We start from the raw sequence: 24782 nt of genomic DNA, 5'->3' as shown, positions 1-24782 counted from the left end.
GTTATTGTTGGGCTCAAAGTGAATGTAAATAGCGAGTGTTTCTATTTTGGCCAGAAATCCTTTGGGTCTTCCCAGATTTTCTTTTTTGGACTATGCAAGAGGCCATTCTTTGCCTCGTTTCTTTCTTACCTGCCTTAATCATTGAGAATTCCTGAGGATCTTTCCCTCCCAGTTTGATTTTTTTTTTTGAGCAGGGAAAAACTAGGTAAAAGTAGTCATTCTTTGCCTCATCTCTTTCTTACCAATCCTTAATGACAGAATGGTCAAACTGAGACCTTAACTCAAAAAGGTCAAGGTAGCATCTCCACTCATCCTAATTCCATATCTAACCACTGGAACCAGATGGCTCTGGAGGAGAAAGTGAAGCCGATGACACAGCACCCCTCACATCCCACCCCCCCTTCATTTAAATCCAAATTCATTTGCATGGCATGGCATGAGCTCCCTTATGTTAACAAAATAATGAGCAATCACCCCAAAGGACTGTAGGAAGGCGGGGTCCTATGGAAACCCAATTAGCATCATCTCCAACATAGTTGCCTCTCTTAATGCAACAAAAATGTGTTCCTGAAAATGTAACTGTAACTAAATTTTTGAATTTCTTGCAAACCAAATTCTGTTTTTTTGCAAAGCTTTAAAGGGGTATCTTTGAAGATCTTTGAAGAAAACTTGCATAGGATTCTTACAATCCTTAGCCTTTTTCAAGCCTCAACTCAGGTATCACATTCCTCAGGAAGCCTTACTAAACTCCCAGTTATTAGTATTCTTTTCTTCACTTATCTGCATACATTGTATGCACCACCACCCCTTCTTCCAAGTATTGAGTTCAGGGACTGTGGTTCATTTTGTCTTTTCATACCCAGCAACTGACACAGTGCCCTGCTCATAGTCCGCCTTCATATAAATGCTTGTTGAATTGAATTATCTGCAGGGTCAGCACTAGAACTCAGATCTCCTAATTCCATTGCTCTTTTTTTACTTTTCCCCCTTCTTTGGGCTTTCTTTGTGAGTTATAAGAGAAATAGTGTTTACTATTCCATCTCATGGATGAAAAAGAAAAAAAACCAACCAGTCATAGAACTACTAGCTCACAAAGTTATTGAATTATTGGAATTAGTTATTGAGGCTTCAGGGTGGGAGGGGAAGGTTTGGGGTTTACTAGGATAAATCCATGCATCACTGATAATGCATCCCCTATATATTTCCTCTTGGAGAAACAGGATAGTGTCTGGAGGTACTGAATCTGACCTGTAGAGCTACTGTTAAAAGAAAAAAAACCAAGGGATAGGGTGGGGGGGGGGCGGGAGATATATGTTTCCTACCTACTTTTTATTATTCTCCTTTAAAAGTTTCCTCTTCCTATTTCCTAAACTGTCTGATCCCAACTGTCTTCTCTAGTGACTTCCAATGTCTTAGCCTTAGAAAGTAAGTTTTCTTGGCTAGGCTGAATAAATCTCATTTGACATTTGATTTCTTGGCAGTCTCTGTCTTTTCCTTTTTTCCAATTTCTCCATTCTTCTCCCTCTTTCCTATTACACTTTATTTTACATACAGAAGAACCCTTGAATTCTTCAAAGGTTCTGTACAGGCTTCTGCCTTTGTGTTAGCTCATGAAATAAGGGTGCCTCCTTTTCTCCAAGACTTCCAAGGGAGGATCTTCCACAATCTTCCTATCTGCTATTACCTCATTCTCTCAATTTTTTTCTTTTTTTCTTTTATTTAAGGCAATGGAGTTAAATGACTTGTCCAAGGTCACACAGCCAGACCATTATTATGTTTCTGAGGCTGGATTTGAACTCAGGTCCTCCTGACTCTAGGGCTGGTGCTGTATCCCTGAGCCACCTAGCTTCACTCAATATTCATTTTTTTTTTTAGATTTTTGCAAGGCAATGGGGTTAAATGGCTTGCCCAAGGCCACACAGCTAGGTAGCTATTAAGTGTCTGAGTCTGGATTTGAACTCAGGTACTCCTGACTCCAGGGCAGATGCTCTATCCACTGTGCCACCTAGCCACCCTCTCAATATTCATTTTTGTAAGATTTTGAGTTCCAAATTTTTCCTTCCTCTCTTCCTCCCCTCCTTTCCCCAAGACAGCAAGCAATCTGATTTAGGTTATACATGTAAAATTTTGTTAAACATGTTTCCATATTAGTCATGTTGTGAAAGAAGAAACAGAACAAAAGGAAAAAACCATAAAAAAAAAAAGAAATACAAAACAAAAAAGTAAAAATAGTATGCTGCAATCTGCATTCAGATTCCAAAGTTCTTTCTCTGGACGAGGATAGTATTTTGCATCATGGATTTGTCTTGAATGGTGTATTTCTGAAAAGAGCTAAATCTATCACACATTTCTGATATTGTGTACACTATCTTCTTGGTTCTGCTCACTTCACTCAGTACCAGTTCATGTAAGTCTTTCCAGGTTTTTCTGAAATCTGTTTGCTAATCATTTCTTATAGCACAATAGTATTCCACTACATTCATTTATTATAACTTGTTCAGCCATTTCCCACTTATTGGTCATCCCCTCAATTACCAATTCTTTGCCACCACAAAGAGAGCTGCTATAAATGTTTTTGTACGAATAGGCCCTTTCCCCTTTTTTTTTGATGTCTTTAGGATATAGACCTAGAAGTGGTATTGCCAAATCAAATGCAGTTTTATAACCCCTTGGGCATTGTTCCCAATTGCTCTTCAGAATAGTTGGATCAGTTCTCAATTGCACCATAAATGCATTAATGTTGAAATTTTTCCACATTTTATCTAACATTTATCATTTTCCTTTTATATCATATTAACCAATCTGATAGGTGTGAGGTGGTACCACAGAGTTGTTTTAATTTGCATTTCTTTAATCAATATTGATTTAGAGCATTTTTAATATGACAATAGATGGTTTCAATTTCTTCATCTGAAAGCTGCCTGTTCATATCTGCTGCCATTAACAATTGGGAAATGACTTATAGACTTAAAAATTTAACTCAGTTTTTTATACATTTGAGAAATGAGCCTTCACCAGAAAATATTTACTATAAAAATTCTTTTCCAGCTTTCTCCTTTCCTTCTAATCTTGGTTGTATTTTTTTTGTGCAAAAACTTTTAAATTATGTAATCAAAATTATCTATTTTATATTTGATAAGGTTCTCAATCTCATTTGATTATAAATTATTACCTTCTCCATAGATCTTATAGGTAAACTCTTCCTTCATCTCTTTTTGTGCTGACATAATATATCATACTCACTGCTTGACCTTGGGCTTGTGTCTGCCTCTGTAAAATGAAGAGGTTACAATGGATGCTCCCTAAGGATCCTTTCTGGCCCTGACATATTCAGTTAAAATAAAAACTGAAAGTGCCCAAATGAATTCCAAATCTCCTATTCTCTTCTTCAGAATCTCCAGAATTTTGTAGAGACTATCTATCTACTTTTTTACTTAATTTGGAGTTCCACAGTGTCCATACTTAACTTTAGAATATCTATTTTAAAAAAATCATTTTCGAGGATTTATTGATTTATTATTTAAAGGAGTTCAGATTCAGAATTTACTGTCTTTCACTTTTATCAAGAATTTTTGAGTCAGTTATTCCTTCCCTCATAATATTTATTTATCACATCACATCTTTTTTCTACTCTGCTCATTTTTCTTTTCCAGTTTTACTGTTTTATTTGAGTGCACACTGGGCTAAAATACTCAGTCTTTCTATCAGCTTTCTTTATGGGGGCCCCTTTCCTTCTACCCCAGACAACATATATCAGCCCTGTACAGTTGAACTTCTCTCTTATCCACTGTTCCATTTCTCCCTACTGGGACTGGAAGATTTCAATAATCTTTTCCTAACAAAGGATAAGAGAATGAGGTTCAGATGGATTCCTGATACATGGACATCCAAGGGGAGATGAAAACATATGGTTTTGAGCCCCACTCTTTATTTCTTTTAAATTAAATTTTTCTTTTCCAGTGAACAAAATATCATGGAAAAACAAAAACAAAAACCCAACCAGGTATTCATAGTTCAGCAAAATTCCCAAAGCTTTCTAAATTGGTCATGTCCAAAAATTGTAGGTTTCATTTTGCCTTCTGAATCTATCACCTCTTTTAAGAGTTGTTTGCTTTGACAGTGTTATTATTATAGTATAAATGATTTTCCTTATTCTATTCATTTCAATTTTCATTAGTTCATACACGTCTTCCTTGGTTTCAGTGACATAATTTCTTACAGCACAATATTTTCCTTTACAATCATATGCCAAAATCTGTTCAGCCATTCCTCAGTTTGAAGTTTGAAGATTTGCTAGTAGGAAAGAACATTTTTATACATGGAGATCTTTTTGTTCTTCTCCTGATCTCTTTGGGATATAGATTGAAGTACCTTCTCCCTAGAAGAGCCTTTCCCTCTATAATCAGCTCTGAACAGTTGGAACTCTACTCCCATCTACATTTGACAACTTTCTACTTTTCAATTACTCTATTTTTTTTCTCACAACCATCTCAAAGCCCCCCATTCCCTTCATCTGCCTCCAAATTTGCAGAAGCAAAAGGGCAACAGTAAAAAGCAAATCAGCTCTCTCTACTTTTCATTGTGAAAACTTTGAAAAAAAGGGGAGGTGAAACATTTCTTTCTCCCTGTCTGGGCCTCTCTTGGTCTCCCTGGTCTTGCTGGCAAGAGTTCAAAACTGTAAACAGGCCTCCTGTGTCCAGGGAGACATGGAAACAGCAGGACATAGACAGCTGTTTATTCCCAAGCTAACATTCTTTGAGTTTCCTGCTGTTTTTGTAGCTCAGAATAGTTCCTACATCCTCCCCTCCAATCACCTTCATGCTCATTAAGAGGCCCAGGCTTTACCTCCTTTTCCTTGTCCTGTCACCTAATTCTCAGGGGCATTTGGTAACTCTTTGGGAGGACAGGGTATGAACTGAGATACTTAGGCATCTGGTTTCCTAATTATCACCCTCCATGAATTATCACACACACACACACACACACACACACACACACACACACACACACACACACACACACACACATCTCTGTTGACTGGGCCCTTATAAGACAGAGGTTCAGCTGAATTCACAATAGAGTTTGGCTGGGGTTTTTTTTAATGAAATCTTCTAAAATATCCATTTGTAGCTAAAAGAGGAAAATAAGGAGGAGAAAGAAGAAAATAATAGGGGAAAAAGGCAAATGAGTGTAATTTTCCAGTTCCTAACTGGACCTTACTTAGTCTTTAATGGAGAAGGAGCTGGCTTTCACCCTGAAGGAAAAGTTTTCAAAGTATGAGTCTAGAATTGGTATTCTGGTATGGGTTCATTATTGATCACAAGCTGATTCACTTGATTTACATATGGCATTTATTAGGAAGTTGGATATTATCTCATTGGCATCATCAGAAACAATAACCAAATGGGAACAGAGGACTCAGGTGATCCACTGGGCTTCATGCCCTGCCTAAAGAGCCCAGACTCTCTTTGGAAGAATCTACAAAATTGGAAAAACTTGAACCTTGACTAAGAAGCAAATATTAAAAATAAAAAAAAAAATGAAGATAGGACAGCAGAGCCATCGCTAGGGGAAGGTAGCTTAGAGCTTTTTTCCCAGGATATACTTCCCCCTCCTACAGTGGTTCTTCAGTCCATTAGCCCTACCAAGAGTTCTGTGCTCTTCCAGAACCTCCTTTTCTCTACCTCCTATTGGCTTCCCATTGACCAAGCCTTGAGAATCTCTAGAAGACAGGACACTTCTCCTCCCAGTGTGGCTGACCCAAGTAGGGCAGATTGCCTCTGCCCACTACTCCCCTGTACTGAATTTGCACAGGGCACAGGATTTCTAGTTATGACTCTGGGGTACAAGCTGAATGGACTTTTGTAATTTTGTGAGGATACTGAAACAGACATATAAAATCTCTTCTTTTCGTTTTTGGTTTTTGCAAGGCAATGGGGTTGTGTGACTTGCCCGAGGTCACATAGCTAGGCAATTATTAAATGTTTGAGGCTGGATTGGATTTGAATTCAGGCCCTCCTGACTCCAGGGCTGGTGCTCTATTCACTGTGCCACCTAGCTGCCCCATATAGAATCTCTTAAAGAAAGATTTCTCTGTTTCTCCCTTTCCCATCAATTCCTGAGGACCTGGGCTCATATCCCAGTTTGACTTCTTATTATAACATTGACATTAGACAAGTCATTTTATTTTACTGTGCTTTGGTTTCTTCATATGTAAAAGAAGAGAGATGAACTGCATGAGCTCTAAGTTCTCTTTCATCTCTAAGTCTAGAAATTCAGGAGATTCTTTCCTTAAACTTAGTGGTATAGTCTTTGTTTATGGATTAATCTTTGTTATAAGGATAGAATTTTCCTTTGCATTTTATTTTTGTTTCACTTGGACCTGTGCTCATGTGAGAGCTGAACCATAGAGTGTTGAGAGGAAGTACCTAAACCCAAACAGTGGAGGGATGTCATAAAATGAAACACTGAATAGGTGCCTGGGCCATGTAGCTTAGGCAACCAGAGACAGGGATGGAGAAAGCCAAAAGAGATCACCACATGCCAGAAAGGGCCAACTGCCACCCAGGTGTAACAGGAAAGGGGGCACCTTGTGTGGTAGTGAATTTCCTTTCTTGTGCATCTTGGAGTTGGAGCTGGGACAGGTACCTCCTCCTCATAATATTGGAAAGATAAGGGAAAGCAAAAGTTTGGGAGTCCCTGGAGGGTTTCAGAGACTTCTAGTGATTAAACAAGAGACTGAAAACACAAAGCAGGGCTGCCAAGAAAGCCTTTATCTATGAGGGAAAAGAAACTAGAAAGAATGAGGGATAATTCTTTGATGAGGACCCTTGAAAGTGATGGATTCTTTGGGGAAAGTTGGGGAATACTAGTCAGGAAAAGTAGATATATAAGCTATTCCCTGCATCTGCAGCTACTTGCCAGGAACAATGATGACCAATCATTTTTTTTCCTCTTGGGCAGGAGTGTCTTAAAACTGGGTTCTATTATCTTTCAGTTAAGTGTATTTAACTATAATATGAGTATGTTTTTTGGGTCATGTGAAGCTGATAAAGAAATAAGAATCCTGGGGAGGCTAGGTGGTGCAGTGGATAAAGCACCGGCCCTGGAGTCAGGAGTACCTGGGTTCAAATCCGGTCTCAGACACTTAATAATTACCTAGCTGTGTGGCCTTGGGCAAGCCACTTAACCCCATTTACCTTGCAAAAAACCTCAAAAAAAAAAAAAGAGATAAGAATCCTGATGGGGAAATAAGACACACAATGTTTTTGGGAGATCTCCCCAGACTTTATTCCAAGTTACAAATTTATTTATAATAGATACATAGCTTTGGAGTTAAAAAGATCTGTTTTCATATTTAGCCTCAAACACTCCCTACCTTGGGCAAGTCACTTTACTCTCTGTCTACCCCAGTTTTCCTTATTTCTAAAAAGGGATAACAAAAGGCATCTACCTTCATAGAATCATTGTGAGAATCAAATGAGATAATTATAAAGCCCTTAGCATTGTGACTGGAACATGGATAGGCACTATATTAATGTTGAGTATTATTATAATTAATCATCATCATCATCACTTACAAAGTACTTTGCAAACCTTATGGTGCTATATAAATTTCAGTTATTGTTATTAGAACTACTATATTATTATAGAGAGTATACATAGTATATGATATATAAAGTATCATATATACTATGTACTATATATAATATACAGTGATATATGCTATATCTACTAAAATGATATCCACTATATATTATTATTATACCTACTATATACAATAATTCTTTTACAATTTTAAAACACCTAGACTAAGCTTAGAGGAGCCAGGACCAAAGTAAGGGAAGAGAGGGACATATGTCTGATAAAATTAGGCCAACTTCCTAAGTAGCCTTTAAAACTAGTATGGCAGAAATCTTTTATTCCCCTAGCTACCTTTAATAATGTGTTTAAATAGGGCTGGCTAGGTGGGCTCAGTGGATAAAGCACTGGCCCTAGAGTCAGGAGTATCTGGGTTCAAATCCGGTCTCAGAGACTTAATAATTACCTAGCCTTACGGCCTTGGGCAAGGCACTTAACCCCATTTGCCTTGCAAAAAAAACCCAAAACAACAAAACTTAAAAAAAAATAATGTGTTTAAATCCTTCATCTTATGAGAATCCATCCTCTTCATTCTTCAGCTGGATGGCTTAGATCCCTTATACTTCTTTAATTTCCATTTAGATTTTTTTCTATGTTCAGGAAGTCATGCCTCAAAAAAACACAGTTGGGTTACATCAAGGAAAGGTTGAAGCAACCAGAGTTTCAGTCTCATTCAGACTCCCCTTCAGAAATAGCTCTTGTTTTCCAAAAGGGAGGCCAAACCAGGCCAAATTGAAAAAAAAAAAGTTTCCAAGGGAGCTGAGCCTTTTTCAAATTATCCCAGCCAAAAATGTTGAGGTTTTCAGATGGCTAGAGGGAATCCTCTGTCTAACTTAAGTAATAGAGTCAAAAAAAGTTTTAGTCCAAAGGGGCAAAGATTTAAACTAGACATTGGGAAGACACTTCCCCTCCCAAACTCCTGAGGGTGGTTTAGTCTTGCCAAGAAGGTAAAAAACAAACAAAACCTTTCACAATTCACTATTTCACTAAATAATCTCTCACTCAAAACCTACTTTGCTACTATGCCACCATCCCAGAATCCAAAGTCTAAAACCTCTGTTTACCTTTACTTCCTCCCTTACCTCTTGCATTTATTAAGTTAGCAAATAGTGTCAGTTCTGTCTGGAATTTAGTTCTCAGCCTTTTTCCTCTGGTCCTATTGTCATCACCCTAGTCCAAGTCCTTATCGTCACCTGTCTGGACTAATGGTCCTTCCCACTTCTACTTTTTCTACCTCAGAAACCTTTCTCCCTTGGACCTCTATGATGCTCTGATTTGACATGTACTTTTGTGTGCATAAATCCCCAAAACCTCTAGCAAAATGCAGCCAATTCAACTTAACAATTATTATCTAATTATAATTATCTCTTTATGTGTCAAAAGTCCCTAGCAGATGTGATGAGAAAGAAATCTTTTCCAAATCTCCCCCACCACATCCCAACTCCATCCTGCTCCCAGGACTGTTCTGCCCACAGTGGTAAATATTTAAGGAGTATTTATTGAATTGGATTGGACATTTTTTTTGAGGGAAAGAATTAAGTAATCTGTTATCCCATCGATCAGGAAGACTTCTGGAACCAGATTTATATTTCCCCAAGAAAGAGGATCAGTTTGTGTTTCCAATGGTAATCACAAAAGCTAGAAGAGACTTTAAGGCTAAGATGATTCTGAGGTCATGGACCTTGTCTGATGTAACCTTGTATTTCCACCATGTATATAGGTCCATGACACATGTTGGGTTTTTTTTAATTCATTGAGTAATTTAGCTTTTGTAGAAGGAAATTAGTACCACCACTGAGACTGAAAAGTGGAAGCTTGGTAGAGAAGTTAAAGTAGTTAGCAAGAGCTTTGACTATTCAATTATTTTAATGATCACAAATTATTTTAGGGTATTTTTTTTAATGGACAGAGTGTTCACTTTATCCATTTAGAGTGACTGGGACACAAACCATGCTCCCCTCACCTGGTTAACAGATGAACAGTTCAAGGTCCTAGAGCTGAACTTTCTCACTGAGCCCTGAGATAAGTCAGTGATTTTCACTGGCTAACAATAATTAATCCATCTCTTTCTCCAACCTGTCTTTCTCAATGTGTTTTTTATAGAGGTAAATGGGGTCATTTCAATGACTTGTCTTATCAATATCCATCTTCTGCTCCTAAATACTACACCTACCTGTTCCCCACCAAGAAAAATCTCCTGAAAAAAGTTCAAAAAAATTTTTTTAAACTGCATAACTTGAAATTGGTAAACTCAAATTCTGGATATGAAAATGTTGAGAAAACTACTTTTCTGCTACTCAGAGGGAGGTCAGTATTGATAATGAGGGCTTTCTCCTTGTATTATTCTAAAAATGCACTAGCTAATACCATGGTAACAAGAAAACAAGGACAAGGCAGTTCCTCTTCCCTTTAGAGCCCTGGGTCCCCAGCCCAATGGCAGCTGCTTAAATGAAAATAAAAGTCCTGTATTCCTTTTAATCATGTCAGGTCAAAAATATACTTTCTGGGAGACAGTTTCTCTCCATCTCTTTCCCCAAACAGAAACTCCAACCATGCAAAAACTGTGGGGTTTTTGGTGTTTTGTTTTGGGTTTTTTTCCCCTTACTGTGACTTAACAGCAACCAGTTGATTCACTAACCAAAGAGAGCCCCATAAACTTTTCCATCTTAACTGTCACCTGGTCTCTGACCAGACATTTCCCCAAAGGATAGTTAACCAACTCTGAACAAAAGGGAATGGAGTCAAACTGCAAAAAATTCTTGAAAAGGAGAATTGTCATTTGCTGGAAAAGGTGACTAAGGAAAAGTGGAATGAAATTTCTGGAGGCTCTGGAGACAATAAAATAAATCTCCAAAAATTTCAAAAGCATCTTGCAAAATATAACCAATTCAATTCAACCCAATAATTTTTTTAAACTACTTCAATCTGTCCAGATACCATCAGTTCTTTCTCTGGGGATGGATAGTATTCTTTATCATAAGTCCTTCAGATCTGTTTTGGGTCATAGTATTGTTGAAAAAATTTGATCATCCTACAACATTGCTATTACTTCAAACACAGTACATATCACTTTACATCAGTTCATTAAACAAGCATTGATTGAAACTATACTATGTGTAGGAGAAAATGAAGACTGAAAGGAGATAGATCCTTTCTAACATAGAATGTTAGAGTTGGAAGAGACATTAAAAGTCACCTAATCCAATTCCTCTCATTTTGCAGAGAAGAAAATTGAGAGGCAGAGAAAAATAGTAACACAGGGTATAAATGCTAGAATTCAAACCCAGCTAGAACTTAAAGCAATCTCAGAGTCATCTAATCCAATCTCCCCTTTTTTCTTTCTCTTTCAACAGATGAGGAAACTGAGACACAAGGAGGTTCAGTGACTTGATTAAGGTCAGTGATAGGATTTGAACCCAGGATTCCAGTCTATGTTCTTTTCATTATACCATGATATCCACAAGGTTTGAAGGTTTACTATTTGAGAACTTTCTACCATTTATCTTCTCCAAGCAATTTTCTAACTGGTGCATTAACCCCTTCTATCACATGATAAAAATTTGCAGTACACAGAAAAAGGACTGCCACTGAAGCAAAGGGGAGATTGGAAGGTGCTGCTAGTGAGAGGCATTTGGAGACCAGTTATAGCTTCATGATGTAATTCATGGTTGTTTTAGCCAAGCTTGTCACCAAACCTGGCAGACTGCCCAAAGTCCCATGCTCTGCTTTTGTAGAACACAAATATCAGCCCCATAATGATTCCTTATCAAGAAAAGCAGAGCTCCCTGTTGTTCTACCAGAAGATAGTGCCCCCCTCTTGCTCCCCACATGCTGGGCACATGACCAAGACTTGTGAGACTCGGAGACTCTGGCCCCTGGAAGTTCAAATCTAAGGGGGCCCAGGGTTGTTGACTTACTGTACATAGACTGTGTCTATTCCATTTATAAATCGATTCCCCTCATGCAATTGAAACCAGGGCAGCATATTTAAAGAAAGAATTATTCGGTACTCTGAGAACTAAGCTTATCAAGAAGGAGAGATGAGGAAGCTCCTTCCCCCGGGAGGATACTTATCTATGGACTATCAAAATTGGCCACCAGGGTGGCTAGGTGGTGCAGTGGATAAAGCACTGGCCCTGGAGTCAGGAGTACCTGGGTTCAAATTCTGTCTCAGACACTTAATAATTACCTAGCTGTGTGGCCTTGGGCAAGCCACTTAACCCCATTTGCCTTGCAAAAACCTAAAAAAAAAATTGGCCACCCCATGAATCGGATTGTTCCACTAACACACTTTATTGCTAAGGGATGAGGAGCTTCCAAGAGGGAGGATCTGATATACTGAGAAGTTTGACAAATCAGGACCTTCCATCCTAGCCCCTCCTGGAGTTATTTCCAGCATGTCAACCTTTGTTCCAAACCCTTTCATTCTGATTCTCTTCACCACCCCTTCATCAACCTACCTATCCCTCTCTGCTCTAGAGATGTTAAACTACCTACTTTGGGCTTACTGAAGAGGAGGTTGCATTAGTTGGGAGGAAAGAAGATACTCATTGTTTTAAAATTTTGCTGAAAAATGCCTTTTGTTAAGACAGCCTTAGTGAGTTCATCTTTTTCATGTATGTGCTACCTGTATCTGAGGTCCTTCTTCCAAATTGCAGTACAATTGGTGCAAGGTTTTTGGTTCTACTCAATGTTCCTGAATTGAGAACTGACATGACTGTAGGCCTTTTACTGCTACAGGCATTTATTTTTGCAAGGATGGGAATTCATTGAAGTAAATTGAAAGTTCTTATAAAGGTTACCAAATTAATTATTTATCCCATCTTATGAAAATCTTGTCTCTCACCAATATTGAGAAAGGGAATTGCCAAACCATATGCATTTCTGGAGACTGCATGAAGCTGAGAACATAGGCATCAAACCAACAACTCTTTTCAGAACTTAAAACTGACTGATTCCCTTTCATTAAAACTAAAAATGTGAATCATTAGAGAATGCAAAGAGATGAGTCATAGTAATTTAAACAGGCATTTTAACTCCATTACATTCCAAATAAGTTGGTGAGTGTTCAACAGAGGGTATGAGTCCATATAAATCAGGGAACTTTCCAAATGAAGCAAGAGATAGTGGATGATTTAAACTTGATCCTATGTCTTTGGTCAAGTTTAAGAGAACGGGAGGGCAGTTTGTGTGATGTCAAACAGCATGCCAAAGGTTAATAATTGCCCCTGCTGAGTGTCTGGCAGATCAGGTTGTTTTTGTGTGCCCGTTCTCCTATTTTACGTAAATCATCCCACATGTGTTTGCATCAACCTTCTGATGATGCACCTTTGATCAATAGATTTTAGACAAAAGTGGTTTTTGGGTCCAAAGATCAGTGTTGAAATGACCTATGACTGGAAGCAAGGGAGTATAAAACAGAGGCAAGGATCAATCTAAGAGCAGGACAATCATAGCAGAGACTGAAATAACTTCACGTGCTTTGCTAAGGACTACAGAGGTGCTAAGAGGAAGGGAGGATGGAGGCAGGGATGAATGTCCTCCATGACTTTGGGATCCAGTCGACCCACTACCTCCAAGTAAATTATAAGGACTCCAAGGACTGGTTCATCTTGGTCTCAATGCTTGCAGATCTCAGGAATGCCTTCTTTGTCCTCTTTCCCATTTGGTTCCACATTCAAGAGACTGTAGGCATCAAACTCCTCTGGGTAGCTGTGATTGGAGACTGGCTCAATTTGGTGTTTAAATGGTAAGTAAGAACCTGGGCAAAGAAGGAGAGTAAAAGGGTGATCAGGAAGGTGAAGAGGTCTGTCTCCCATTGAACCTACAAAGGGAACCTGTTTTCCAATGGGAGACAGTCTTCACCTTCCTGGGACTCTGGGAGCTCATCAGCTATTCTTCCTTTGCTTTTAATATTTTACACAAGTATTGGAAACAGAACCTTATCACTAAGTAAGAAAAAGAGTAAAACCTAACTAGTATGGAAATAAAGAAGCATAATTTAATTTAGTGAAAAGTCTGAATAATGATAATTTGGAAAAAGAAATTAAATTTTAAAAAAACCCTTGAAATATAGGGCAAAATATAAAGATTGGTGGGGAAAAAGATAAAAACAAACAAAATGAACTAAGCCAACAAAAATAGATTTAATAATGCAAGTCCTTTAATTATTAGCTACAAAAATTGAAAGTATGTTGAAGAAAAGTTTGAGATCTTTGTTAGAACAGGCTGCTAATTATAAATGATTATTTTCTCTACACATCTGTAAGACCCCAGAAATTCACAGATGAAATTCTTTCAAACCTTGTACTTAGTATTATGTAATAGGTTGTGTCTGTTTGAACACTATATTTGTAGAGTCTGAATTAATAATATTTTATTTTTATTCTAGATCTGAATTTTTGTCTAGCAACAGGGATGAAAATGATAGTCCTTAAGACCAAAAGGAATCTAATATTTTTTTAATCTTAGAGTGACTGAGGAATATTGAGTTAAATTTGACATGTCTTTCACTTATATGAAAAATTAATCTTTCTAGTCCATCTTTAAATGAAAGGAAAAGACATTTGTTCAATGTCTTTTATTCCAAAGCAGAAAGGATAAAAATAGAGTTGCAAGGTATGAATTTCCCAGGTGGGAAATGCTCTTCAGTTCTTGGAAGACAGGGATTCTGGTGGGAATGGAAGGGGCATGTGACCCTTAGAATCTTGTGACTGTGGGAATTCAGGGCTCTGAACTGAAGAGAAGAGAGAGGAAAATGAAGATACAATGATTGAAAGATACAGACAGATCTAAGTTTTAAACTACAGTTCCTCAACTTAAACTATCTGTTTGGGATAATTTAGGAAAGCATGGGATTGTGATGAGAAGGAAATAATTCTGAGCAGGGAGTCAGGACACCTGTAGTGTAAACTAAGCAGTTTCAAAGCAACTAGTTCCAAAAGTTGCTTTATTCCATGGCTCCAAGTTTCCTCATCTGTAAAATGTCAGGATTAACTAGTTTGGTAATGTTCAAGGTCCCTTCCAGCACTGACACTCTAGAATCATAGTTAATCAAACCTGCCAACTGTAAGCATTTACCAATAGGAAAGTGTGTGACATACTCTTTCACTGTCTAGTAAAGAAGACCCTGTAATTTATTACATTGATCTTGCTCCTTGATAGGATTCTTTTTGGACAGCGTCCTTACTGGTGGGTATTGGACACCGACTACTACATAAACACGTCTGTGCCTGTGATAAAGCAGTTTCCCAACACCTGTGAGACTGGACCAGGTGAGATTTTATTTAACATATCTCATTGCTAACTTTGTATAGTATACAGGAGCATGATAAAGATTTTGCCTTTAGTAGAAACTGGGCAGCTATATCAAATAACATGTATCTCAAGCATTTTGTAACTTTGTATATCAGCTATTATTATACTTTATTATGGGGCAGCTAGGTGGTGTAGTCCATATTGCCAAGCCTAGAGTCAGGAAGATCTGAATTCAAATCCAGTCTCAGACATGTCCTAGCTGTGTGACCCTGGCCAAGTCACTTTACCCTGTTTGCTTCAGTTTCCTCATCTGTAAAATGAATGGAAAAGGAAATGACAAATCACTCCAGTATCTTGGCCAAGAATACCCTAAATGGGGGCAGCTATGTGGCGTAGTGGATAAAACACCAGCCCTGGAGTCAGGAGTACCTAGGTTCAAATCCGGTCTCAGACACTTAATAATTACCTAGCTGTGTGGCCTTGGGCAAGTCACTTAACCCCATTTGCCTTGCAAAAACCTAAAAAAAAATTACCATAAATGGGATCTTGACAAGTCAGACACAGTTGAAACTACTGAATAACAAATGACAAGTAGAGGAAAGGGAAGATTGGTTCTGGTCTGTAGTATAAAGCAATAAGTGGAGGGGCGGCTAGGTGGCGCAGTGAATAGAGCACTGGCCTTGGAATCAGGAGTACCTGGGTTCAAATCCAACTTCAGACACTTAATAATTACTTAGCCGTGTGGCCTTGGGCCCCATTGCCTTGAAAAAAAAAATCTAAAAAAAAAATTCATTAAAAAAATAAAGCAATTAGTGGGGAAGAGGTAGATTTGGGCTTTATATAAGGAAAAAGCTTCTTTACAATCAGCACTGTCCAGAAGTGGAATGAATTTCCTTGGGAGATAGTGGGTTTTTCCTCATTGGAAATCGTCAGATAAAGACTGAAAGACACCAGCTGGCTTCTGAGGTATCTTTTAGGTGTTGGACTGTGATTTTTCATTAGCTTCCATTTAATTCAACTACAATTCAATTCAAAGATCATTTGAAAGTTAACATCTATTTGCTCATGTTATTTTGGAAATTCACTGAGTGGAAGGGTTCTTAACCTTTTTATATATCACAGACTTTTCTTACAGTCTGGTGAAGCCTAGGGACCCTTTCTCAGAATAATATTTTGAAATAATTGAAGTAAACCTAATGATGGAGAAACTTATATATTGGCTGGGTAGGGGGTTATAATGCAGAAAAACTACAGTGGTCACTCGAGTTCTGTGGGTTTAAGTGTTTTTGATATCTTTCACTCAAGTCAGAATTTCCCCAAGGAAGAAAGGGACAAAGATCTTGGATACTCTTCTCTGACCAGCCACCAGACTTTGTGAGGGAAATCACCTAAGTCAGTGGTACGTTAGCCACACCTTGCTTGAACGTTATTCATTAAAATCATATTGATATTTTTCATCAAATTAAAGGACATTTTCAGAGTGGGCTCTTGTGAGGGGTGATAGTGGGTGAAGGGGTACATGGAATTTTTCCAAAGCTAGAGAAAGATAGGAATATTTTCCTTCCTTCCTTCCTTCCTTCCTTCCTTCCTTCCTTCCTTCCTTCCTTCCTTCCTTCCTTCCTTCTTATCTCCTTTTTTGCCAGGATCTAAGGCATTGTGCTTCCTTCTGGTCCTCCAGGTAGTCCTTCAGGCCATGCCATGGGTGCAGCAGGTGTATACTATGTAATTGTCACATCCATCCTCTCCCTTACTCGTGGAAAGAAGAAGCCAACTCTCAGGTTCCGGTAAGGAAATTCTCAGTAACTGGTTGAGAGACTAAGGGCTCAATTAGTTCTCTAGAAGATAAATCACTTTCTCTCTCTCTCACCTTCCCAATATATTTTCATAGTTTGGAATGGGATGATAAATTTGAGGGAATCCTATTAAATACGAGTCCTGTTCAGTTAATTTTTTCTGAGGCAGCCAGGTGCCACATATTGGATAGAGCCTTGGACCCAGAGTCAGGGAGTTCTAATCTAATCTAAGTTCAAATCTGGTCTCAGACATTTCTTAGCTATGTTACCCTGGGCAAGTCATTTAACCTCTGTTTGCCTCAGTTTCCTAACTATGGGAATAATATGTAAATAATAGCAACAAGTACTTCACAGGGTTGTAGTGAGGATCAAATGGGATATTTGTAAGTCTTAGCAAATTAACTATCATGTGGTAGGTACCATATAAATACTATTCTCTGCCTTCAGTATTTCTATCAATGACCATGGGATTTTTATCAAATTTATAAATGATATAAAACTGAGGTAGAGGGCTCATGCATTGGTTGATACAATTTAATAAGATAAATATTTATTGGTTAATTTTTTTATATAACCTGTAATTTCTAAGTCTAAGAAACTCCTGGTGAGGAACTTCCTCTATAAATATAAGTCATCTCTGTCTCTGCAACCTAGTCTTAGAAAATTGCCTGAGGACACCAGGAAGTTAAAAGACTTGTTCAGAGTCACATGTGTATCCCAAAAAGGACCTGAACTCAGATTTTCATTCATTAAGTCACACTGCCTTTCAAGATGAAATTTAATACAGACAAATGTAAAATCTTTCAATTAAATTTTAAAAAATAAGTTACCCTACTATGTAACTAGATAATGACCTCAGGGGTTTTGGCAGGTTGCAGGCCTCAAGAGTGATCTGGTGGTCAATGAAAAAAATTAATGCTTATTTAGATCGAATTAATCTAGAAAAAAAGATACCCATTTCCCTTATTAAGTTATTGTTGGAGTCCTCTCAGGTCAGTAGTTCTTGTAGCATCTTCTTTCTGATGCTTCCTTAATCATAGTAATGCAACTGACATCCTTATTGTAAATGCAATTTATGTTGTTAGATTTCGTTTTTTAAAATGTTATTTTATTTTAATTACATGCAAAGTTAATATTCAACATTCATCTTTTTATTAGGTTTGGTACTTAAGCCTGGTCAGATTCCAGATTCCATCTCTGAAGTACTATATCTAGTTCTGTTTAACATATTGGTGTACATCAGTGAGTCTCTGGCAAATCAGAGAGTATCCAGAAGGCAGCCAGGATGGCAGGGGAAGCATGATCACTTGATGTGATGATTGCTTAAAGTGATGATAATCACTGGAAGGAACTAGACATATTTTTTAGTCCATAGAAAAAAGACAGTGAGATTATAATCATTACCTTCAATTATATAAAAAAAAATTAATAGAAACTTTGCTCAGAACCTAGAGGGCAATAACCTGGACTAGAGGGTGAGAGTTAGAAAAGTTCCATTTCAAATAGACTAAATGTATTAAAAAAAAATGTACTACCCTTAAAGTATCAGTAAACTCTGTTCTTGGAAGTGTTAGTATAGAGGCTGGATGACCATTTATTGGGAATATTAGAGAGAGAACTGATGCTTTAGCTAGATTTTGCACTAGAGAGCTTTTCTAGTTCTAAGACTCTCTGCAATTATAATCTAATAGGATTTCTGACTAGATGAACTTGAGGTATAAGAATGCTCCTGCAGAATTAGCACTTCTGTTCTGTAGCTCAATTCTGCTATGTATGAATTTCCTATTGCAGGTGCCTGCATGTGCTTCTGTGGTTGGGGTTCTGGGCTGTGCAACTCAATGTCTGTCTGTCCCGAATCTATCTTGCTGCCCATTTTCCTCATCAGGTTATTGCTGGAGTCCTCTCAGGTCAGTAGTACTTACAGCATCTTCTTTCTGGCCCCTCCTTAATCATAACACTGCAACATGCCATCTGAATTGAAAATATAATTCATATTGTCTTTTTAATATTATTTTATTCTATTTTTTCAATTACAGGTAAAGAGTTTTCAACATTCATTTTTATAAGCTTTTGAGTTCCACATTTTTCTACCTCTCTCCCTTCCTTTCCCCCCTCCCTATGAAAGCAAGTAGGTTTTACAAATAAAATCATGTTTAATATATTTTCATATTAGTCATGTTGTGAAAGAAGAATCAGAGCTAAAGAAAATAAAAAGCATGAGAAAAAGAAATAATAATAATATATGTTTTAAATAATGAAAATAGTATATTTTTTCCTCTGGATGTGGATGTCATTTCCCATCACAAGTCTTTTATAATTTTTCTTGATCACTAAACTGCTGATCCATCAGAGTTGATCTTCACACAATGTTTATACCATTGAATTTCAATGTATTGCAAATCAAAGGTAGAAAGTTTAGAGAGCTGCTATTTTTGACAGCAAGATATGCTTTGCTTTATATAATTTGTATGTTCTTGAAAAGTGATATGGAAACCACAATTTTGTGAACGGAGTCCTATTCTCCATTATACACTAATGGTTTTCCTAGGAGCTTAGCTTCAAGTTAGTTTACCAAAACATAACAATAATAACAACAAGAAAAGTTTTGGGGAAGTTCCATATATAAAGGAATCCTTTCCTAGCATAAATACAACTTTTGTTAATTTTTGCTTGTTCAGATTTTCCTGCATTCTGTTTTTTATAAATTGGAATGTGCTTGTTGTTTACAAATTGAGCAAAAAAGGCAATGGGAGGCATTTAGGGCAGATATAAGAAAGAACTTCAACTTTAGGGGAGTATTTGGAGTAGGAGATCTTGAAATTTGTGAGAAAAAGGATATTGTGGAATTTCTATTCATTATGTCATTCATTCTACAAACATTTACTAAGTACTTTCTGTATCCAGAATGCTGACCTCTGCATTAGGACACATGCAAAGTTTAGATAAGGCATAGTTCTCAGTCTTATGATGCTTTTGGATCTTCCATTGCTTAGAAATCTTTAATAACAGAATATAACCCAAGGGAATTTTTTCATTTTTTCCCTGACACAAAAACCTATTTTGTTTTTATTTTAAAAATTCATTTGGTTTTAAAAATATTTTGTAGATATCCTTTCTTCTTTTTTATTACTTTCATTTCCAAATATATTTGTTTCCCTTTCCCTTACCCAACATGTATTTTCTTGTAAAACAAATTTTTTATAGATAAGAAAAAACAGTTCGTCAACCTAGTCCATGTTTCATACCCTTAGTCCTCTACTTCTTCAAAATTGAACATTAATTTACTGGGGGAAGAAAGAGGGGGAAAATGGTACTTCTAAAAGTTTCAAAAATTGTAAACAAGATGTATCAAAAAATTTGGCTTTCTTTTGTCCAGAATCTGTGATTTCATATAAACATGTATAAAATAAATTAAAAGATGTTAAAAAGAGGGAACATAGAGTTCAGAGAGGAGCAAAGGCAGAAAAACAAACCAAATAAGAATTCAAATCTTACTTCTGATGTTCAGTCATGTCTGAGTCTTCATGACACCATTTGGGGTTTTCTTGGCAAAGATTCCTTCTCCACTCATTTTACAGATGAGAAAATTGAAGTAAACAGAGTGAAATGATTTACCCAGGATTATATAGCTAGGAAGTATCAGAGACTGGGTTTGATCTCAGGTCTTTCTGATTCCAAGCTGGTTGCTCTATCCACTGCACTTACCTAGATGCCCCAAGTTATATTTTAGTAAAATATCTAAGTAATATCCTTGGTAGCCTTAGTTATTCTAGGTGATTCAAGGGACCTTATAAGACCAGATGCTTGGGATAAGGAAGCCCAATATTGAAAGTGCAGGACAGAGGAAGCAGAAAAGGAAAAGCTATTTGGGAATTTTTTTTTTACTTTACATATTTTAAGAAAGATCTGTGGTAGTGTAACATTGAACTAAATAGCTATTCAGATCAAGTTGATATTTCTTATGTTACCCCCCAAATCTGAAAGGGTTGGTGGTATATCACTTTCTAATACTTAATCTGAAGATTTCCCTTTATTTCCTAATATCATTTTCTCTGGTGATCATTCAGGTATTGCTGTGGCTGAAACTTTCCAACATATTCAAAGCATCTACAATGCCAGTCTCAAGAAGTATTTTGCAATCACCTTCTTCCTGTTTAGTTTTGCTATTGGATTTTACTTGATCCTGAAGGGGATAGGGATTGACCTCCTGTGGACCCTAGAGAAAGCCAAGAGGTGGTGTGAGCAGCCAGAATGGGTTCATATCGATACCACTCCCTTTGCCAGTCTGCTCAAGAACCTTGGGACCCTCTTTGGCCTGGGTTTGGCCCTCAACTCCAATATGTATAAAGAAAGTTGCAAGGGAAAACAAAACAAGCAACTCTCCTTCCGCCTGTGTTGTATTGTGACCTCGCTGGTCATCTTGCATCTTTTTGATGCCTTCAAACCCCCATCTCAAGTGGAAATGCTCTTCTATGCATTGTCTTTCTGCAAGAGTGCAACAGTGCCTCTGACAGCGGTTAGCCTTGTCCCTTACTGCTTCTCCCAGATCCTGGGTCAGTCTAAGAAGAAATCTTTATAGTGGACCTGAGTCTGAATATTCAGTATAAATGAATTGTGCTATTTGGGGGTGAGTGCTGCTCCAGCAGTCCATGATCTGGTCAACAGGTTCAGGAGTTGGACCACTGGTTCTCATTTCTTTAGAATTCTAAATCCTTTTGGGTAGTGATTCTTGGAGAGTGAGTGAGGCTTCTGAGCAACCTGCAACATTCCAGAGAACTTCTCTAATTACAAAGAGACTGTTAGCCCTGGACTCTTTCAAAGAAGGCATGTTATTTTTATTCTGTCCAATTCACAGTAGCTGAACTTCCAGATGAGAAAGACCTTACCAGGCCCCAGTACCAGAGTTCAGGTTAGGGATCTCACTTGAGAATTTTTTCTGGTCATGGTTACTCATGCTGAAAAAAGAAGGAAGGAGCAGGATGTTGGGGAAAGAAGTAAAGTTGGAGGAGAATTTCTGAGGATTCTGCATATCATATACCAAAAAACCTCATATAGTAAATATTTCCTGAATAGTACCAATTAGTGTGAATCAGTGAAGGCATTTTCCCTAATAGCAGACCAGCTTGAATTAATAATATATAAGTCAATAAGATAAGTAATTCTTCTTATCTTTTTTCCTAAATGGATCTATGGTCAACATACTAATACCAGTGTTTTAAAATGGCTGAGTTGAACTAGACACTCTACCTGGGTCAGGATATTCAGCCATATTTTGTTTGCCTTGATTACATCTGTTATTATTATTTTTAATAAATATTCTATGGATGTTCTTTTTTAAAAAATGTAGGTCACTTTCTAATGACTCCCTTCTTTCTTTCTCCAATTTCTCCCTCCCTCCTCAATCCTTCCTTATAACAAAGAAGTTTAGTTAAGCAAAATAATCCAACATATTAACCATATCTGATAACAGAGGTCTCATTCAACCCTTATAGTCCATCATAATAAGGAGGAAGAAAGGTATGTTTCACAATCAGACTTGAAATAGAGATTGTGCTTGTTTAAAATAAACATTTTAGGGGTCATGTTATAAAATATTCCCTTCTACCCATTCCTTTTCTACATCACATAAATTCCCTCTCCTCCTGCTCTCACCTATAAGCCCCACCCCAGTGCATTATCTTATTCCTAGTTCCCTGAAAAAGAAAAAATCTTTTGTGGTGCTTCTATATTTTTAGATTAAGCTCTTGAATAGCAGGGAAAATGGCAAGAGAGGGCAGGCATTTTAGCTTCCCCAAAGGTCACTCCAATGTAGCTTTTGATTTCTAGAGAGCAAATGTGACTCCTTCCTCTGGCCTAGCTGGGAAAGGAAAGAAAAATGGGAGAATAAACCAAACTCTTTTTTTTCCCATTCTCCAAAAGGGGTTCTCAGATGAATTTGCTTACAAAAGTTTCAAAAAAAATGTTGAAACCTATTTATTTTATAGTCTTGTCTTTGCTATCATATACAGTACTATGATCTATACCAACAATCCTGAATATAATATCTATATAAATATATATTATATATATGTAGTATTTTATTAAAACATTTTTTAAGAAAAACAAGTTTATCTGATTATTATATTTCAGGCATAACAAGACCCTGTAATTTTATTCATGGCTTGGGTGATTTAGTGATTGTTTCTTTCTTTCTCTGAGCAAGTCATTCAGTTTCTATACCTAAATTCTCAGTTAAGAAAATGGAAATGCCCTGTCCTGGGCAGGCAGCAAACCCTGGTAGGAATGGCACATATTTGAATTAATGACTTAGGGATGATTATTTCAACATGGATCAAGAAAAAGGGAAACCATCCATCAGGATAGTACCAATTTAGGAGTTATGGGGGTTATATACAGGTAAGCAGAGCTGTCAGTCACTCACACTGGATTATTCCTGTGCTTGGAGTATGATTTTCTCTCTAACCATTGCTAGATTTTTCCCACTGAAGGAATTCTTTTCCTTTCAAACCAGATGGAGGTAATGGCAGATGCCTGCCTCAATTCCAGCCCAGTGAACTGCCCAGGCATAGTTGCTAACTTGTCTACTCCAAGAAACCCCAGTGAATTTATTCTCTCTGACCTGGAAAGTTGTTTAACACACACACACACACACACACACACACACACACACACACACACACACACACACACACACAGCCCCCTTTATCAGCAGTAAACTTCCAAAGAGAAATCTTATTCTGACAAAATGCAGCAGTTTTAAAGCTGTTTCCAATCACTTCACTGAATGCTACATTCAAGTAACAATAGTTTATCAATTTATTAACAGTTTGATTACATTTTCCCTAAGAAAGCAAAACAAACTTTTTAATTCACAAAGATAAGAATTTTTTTTTCAAGAAAAAGGATAAGACCCGCCCAAGCCCTAGGGAAATATCAGAATCAGAATTATACCTTTATCCTTTCCAGAGAGAGGGAATTTCCCCCAATGGGTCTTCGGCATAATTTGCTCATACCACCTCAATTCCCTAGTATTTCTGTTGTTTCTGCCTCTCACAGATTCTTTCTTCTCCTTTTACAAGGTCCAAAAATAGGCATAGGCAAATCTATAAGACTGAGTCAGGACCTCCAATAGCCTGAAAATAAGGATAGAACTCTATAGAATGGAGGGGTTAAGGAGAGAGATATTGAGAAATTTCTAAGTATTATGCATTGTCTCTAGTGCTTCCTTCATGAAGGTGCCAGAGTAGGACAAAGTTACACAGACTTTGTGGTAAAGAATTAGGACTAATAAAATTATAGGTAATGAAGACTGCCCAGATGAGGACTAGAAAAGATTTTATGTCCAGGTAAAGATCACCATAGTTATAGGTTATCAGGTCAATATGGATCTCTCTGGCAAAACAGGAATAGGAAAGATTCCAGGTCTGATTATAATATATAATACAATACAATACAGTACAATACAATGCAATGTAATGCAATGCAATGCAATGCAATACAATATAATACAATGTAATGTAGTATAGTATATAGTATAGTGTAGTATAATATAGTATAGTATAGTATAATATAATATGATATACGATATGATACAATATAATATAATACAATATAATACAATATAATACAATATAATATAATATAATGTAATGTAATGTAATGTAATATAATATAATATACAATACAATACAATACAATACAATATAATATAATATAATATAATATAATATAATATAATATAATATAATATATATACAATGATGTGATGTGATGTAATGTATATAATTAGCATAATATCATACCACTAAGATTTCAGGCAGGGTGGTCAAAAGGCTAAGGAATAACCATAAGACTGCTACTACTTCTACAGGGTTCTCTTGCTGAATAAGGTCCATTATCCTGTATATATAACAGAATTACCTGATATATATTCTTCCCTGTAATAGAAAACTTTAGGTATTCAAGGGTGTTGACTAGTCTAGAATTGAATCTAGATCTTTTGAGGGAGAGGAGTTTAGATGTAGAAAGGATCTTAGATATTCTCTTGTTCACCTTTCCTCAGAGTATCCTGAGAGTTTTGACTTCTTAGCA

At 37.0% G+C, this 24782-nt stretch overlaps 1 protein-coding gene across 1 annotated transcript; it reads left to right on the top strand.

Annotated features, from left to right (window-relative positions):
- Nucleotides 1-13069: 13069 nt before the first annotated feature.
- G6PC1 (glucose-6-phosphatase catalytic subunit 1) lies at nucleotides 13070-23386 on the top strand. The gene is made up of 5 exons (XM_074223817.1): nucleotides 13070-13390; nucleotides 14806-14915; nucleotides 16577-16682; nucleotides 18483-18598; nucleotides 20759-23386. The coding sequence occupies exons 1-5, from the start codon at nucleotides 13161-13163 to the stop codon at nucleotides 21268-21270; spliced, it is 1074 nt and encodes a 357-aa protein (XP_074079918.1). The 5' UTR covers nucleotides 13070-13160; the 3' UTR covers nucleotides 21271-23386.
- Nucleotides 23387-24782: the final 1396 nt, after the last annotated feature.

Source organism: Macrotis lagotis, chromosome 2 (genome assembly GCF_037893015.1).
Source record: "Macrotis lagotis isolate mMagLag1 chromosome 2, bilby.v1.9.chrom.fasta, whole genome shotgun sequence".
NCBI lineage: Eukaryota > Metazoa > Chordata > Mammalia > Peramelemorphia > Peramelidae > Macrotis > Macrotis lagotis.
Note: the sequence above shows the minus strand (reverse complement) of the source record. Positions and strands in the feature narration are given on the sequence as shown.

Bases quoted from the DNA above. Each gene is read 5' to 3' on its own strand.
- G6PC1 (XM_074223817.1), top strand. From the start codon at position 13,161: ATGGAGGCAGGGATGAATGTCCTCCATGACTTTGGGATCCAGTCGACC. The intron at 13,391-14,805 runs GTAAGTAAGAAC...GCTCCTTGATAG, and splicing joins CTCAATTTGGTGTTTAAATG to GATTCTTTTTGGACAGCGTC. The intron at 14,916-16,576 runs GTGAGATTTTAT...CTGGTCCTCCAG, and splicing joins CACCTGTGAGACTGGACCAG to GTAGTCCTTCAGGCCATGCC.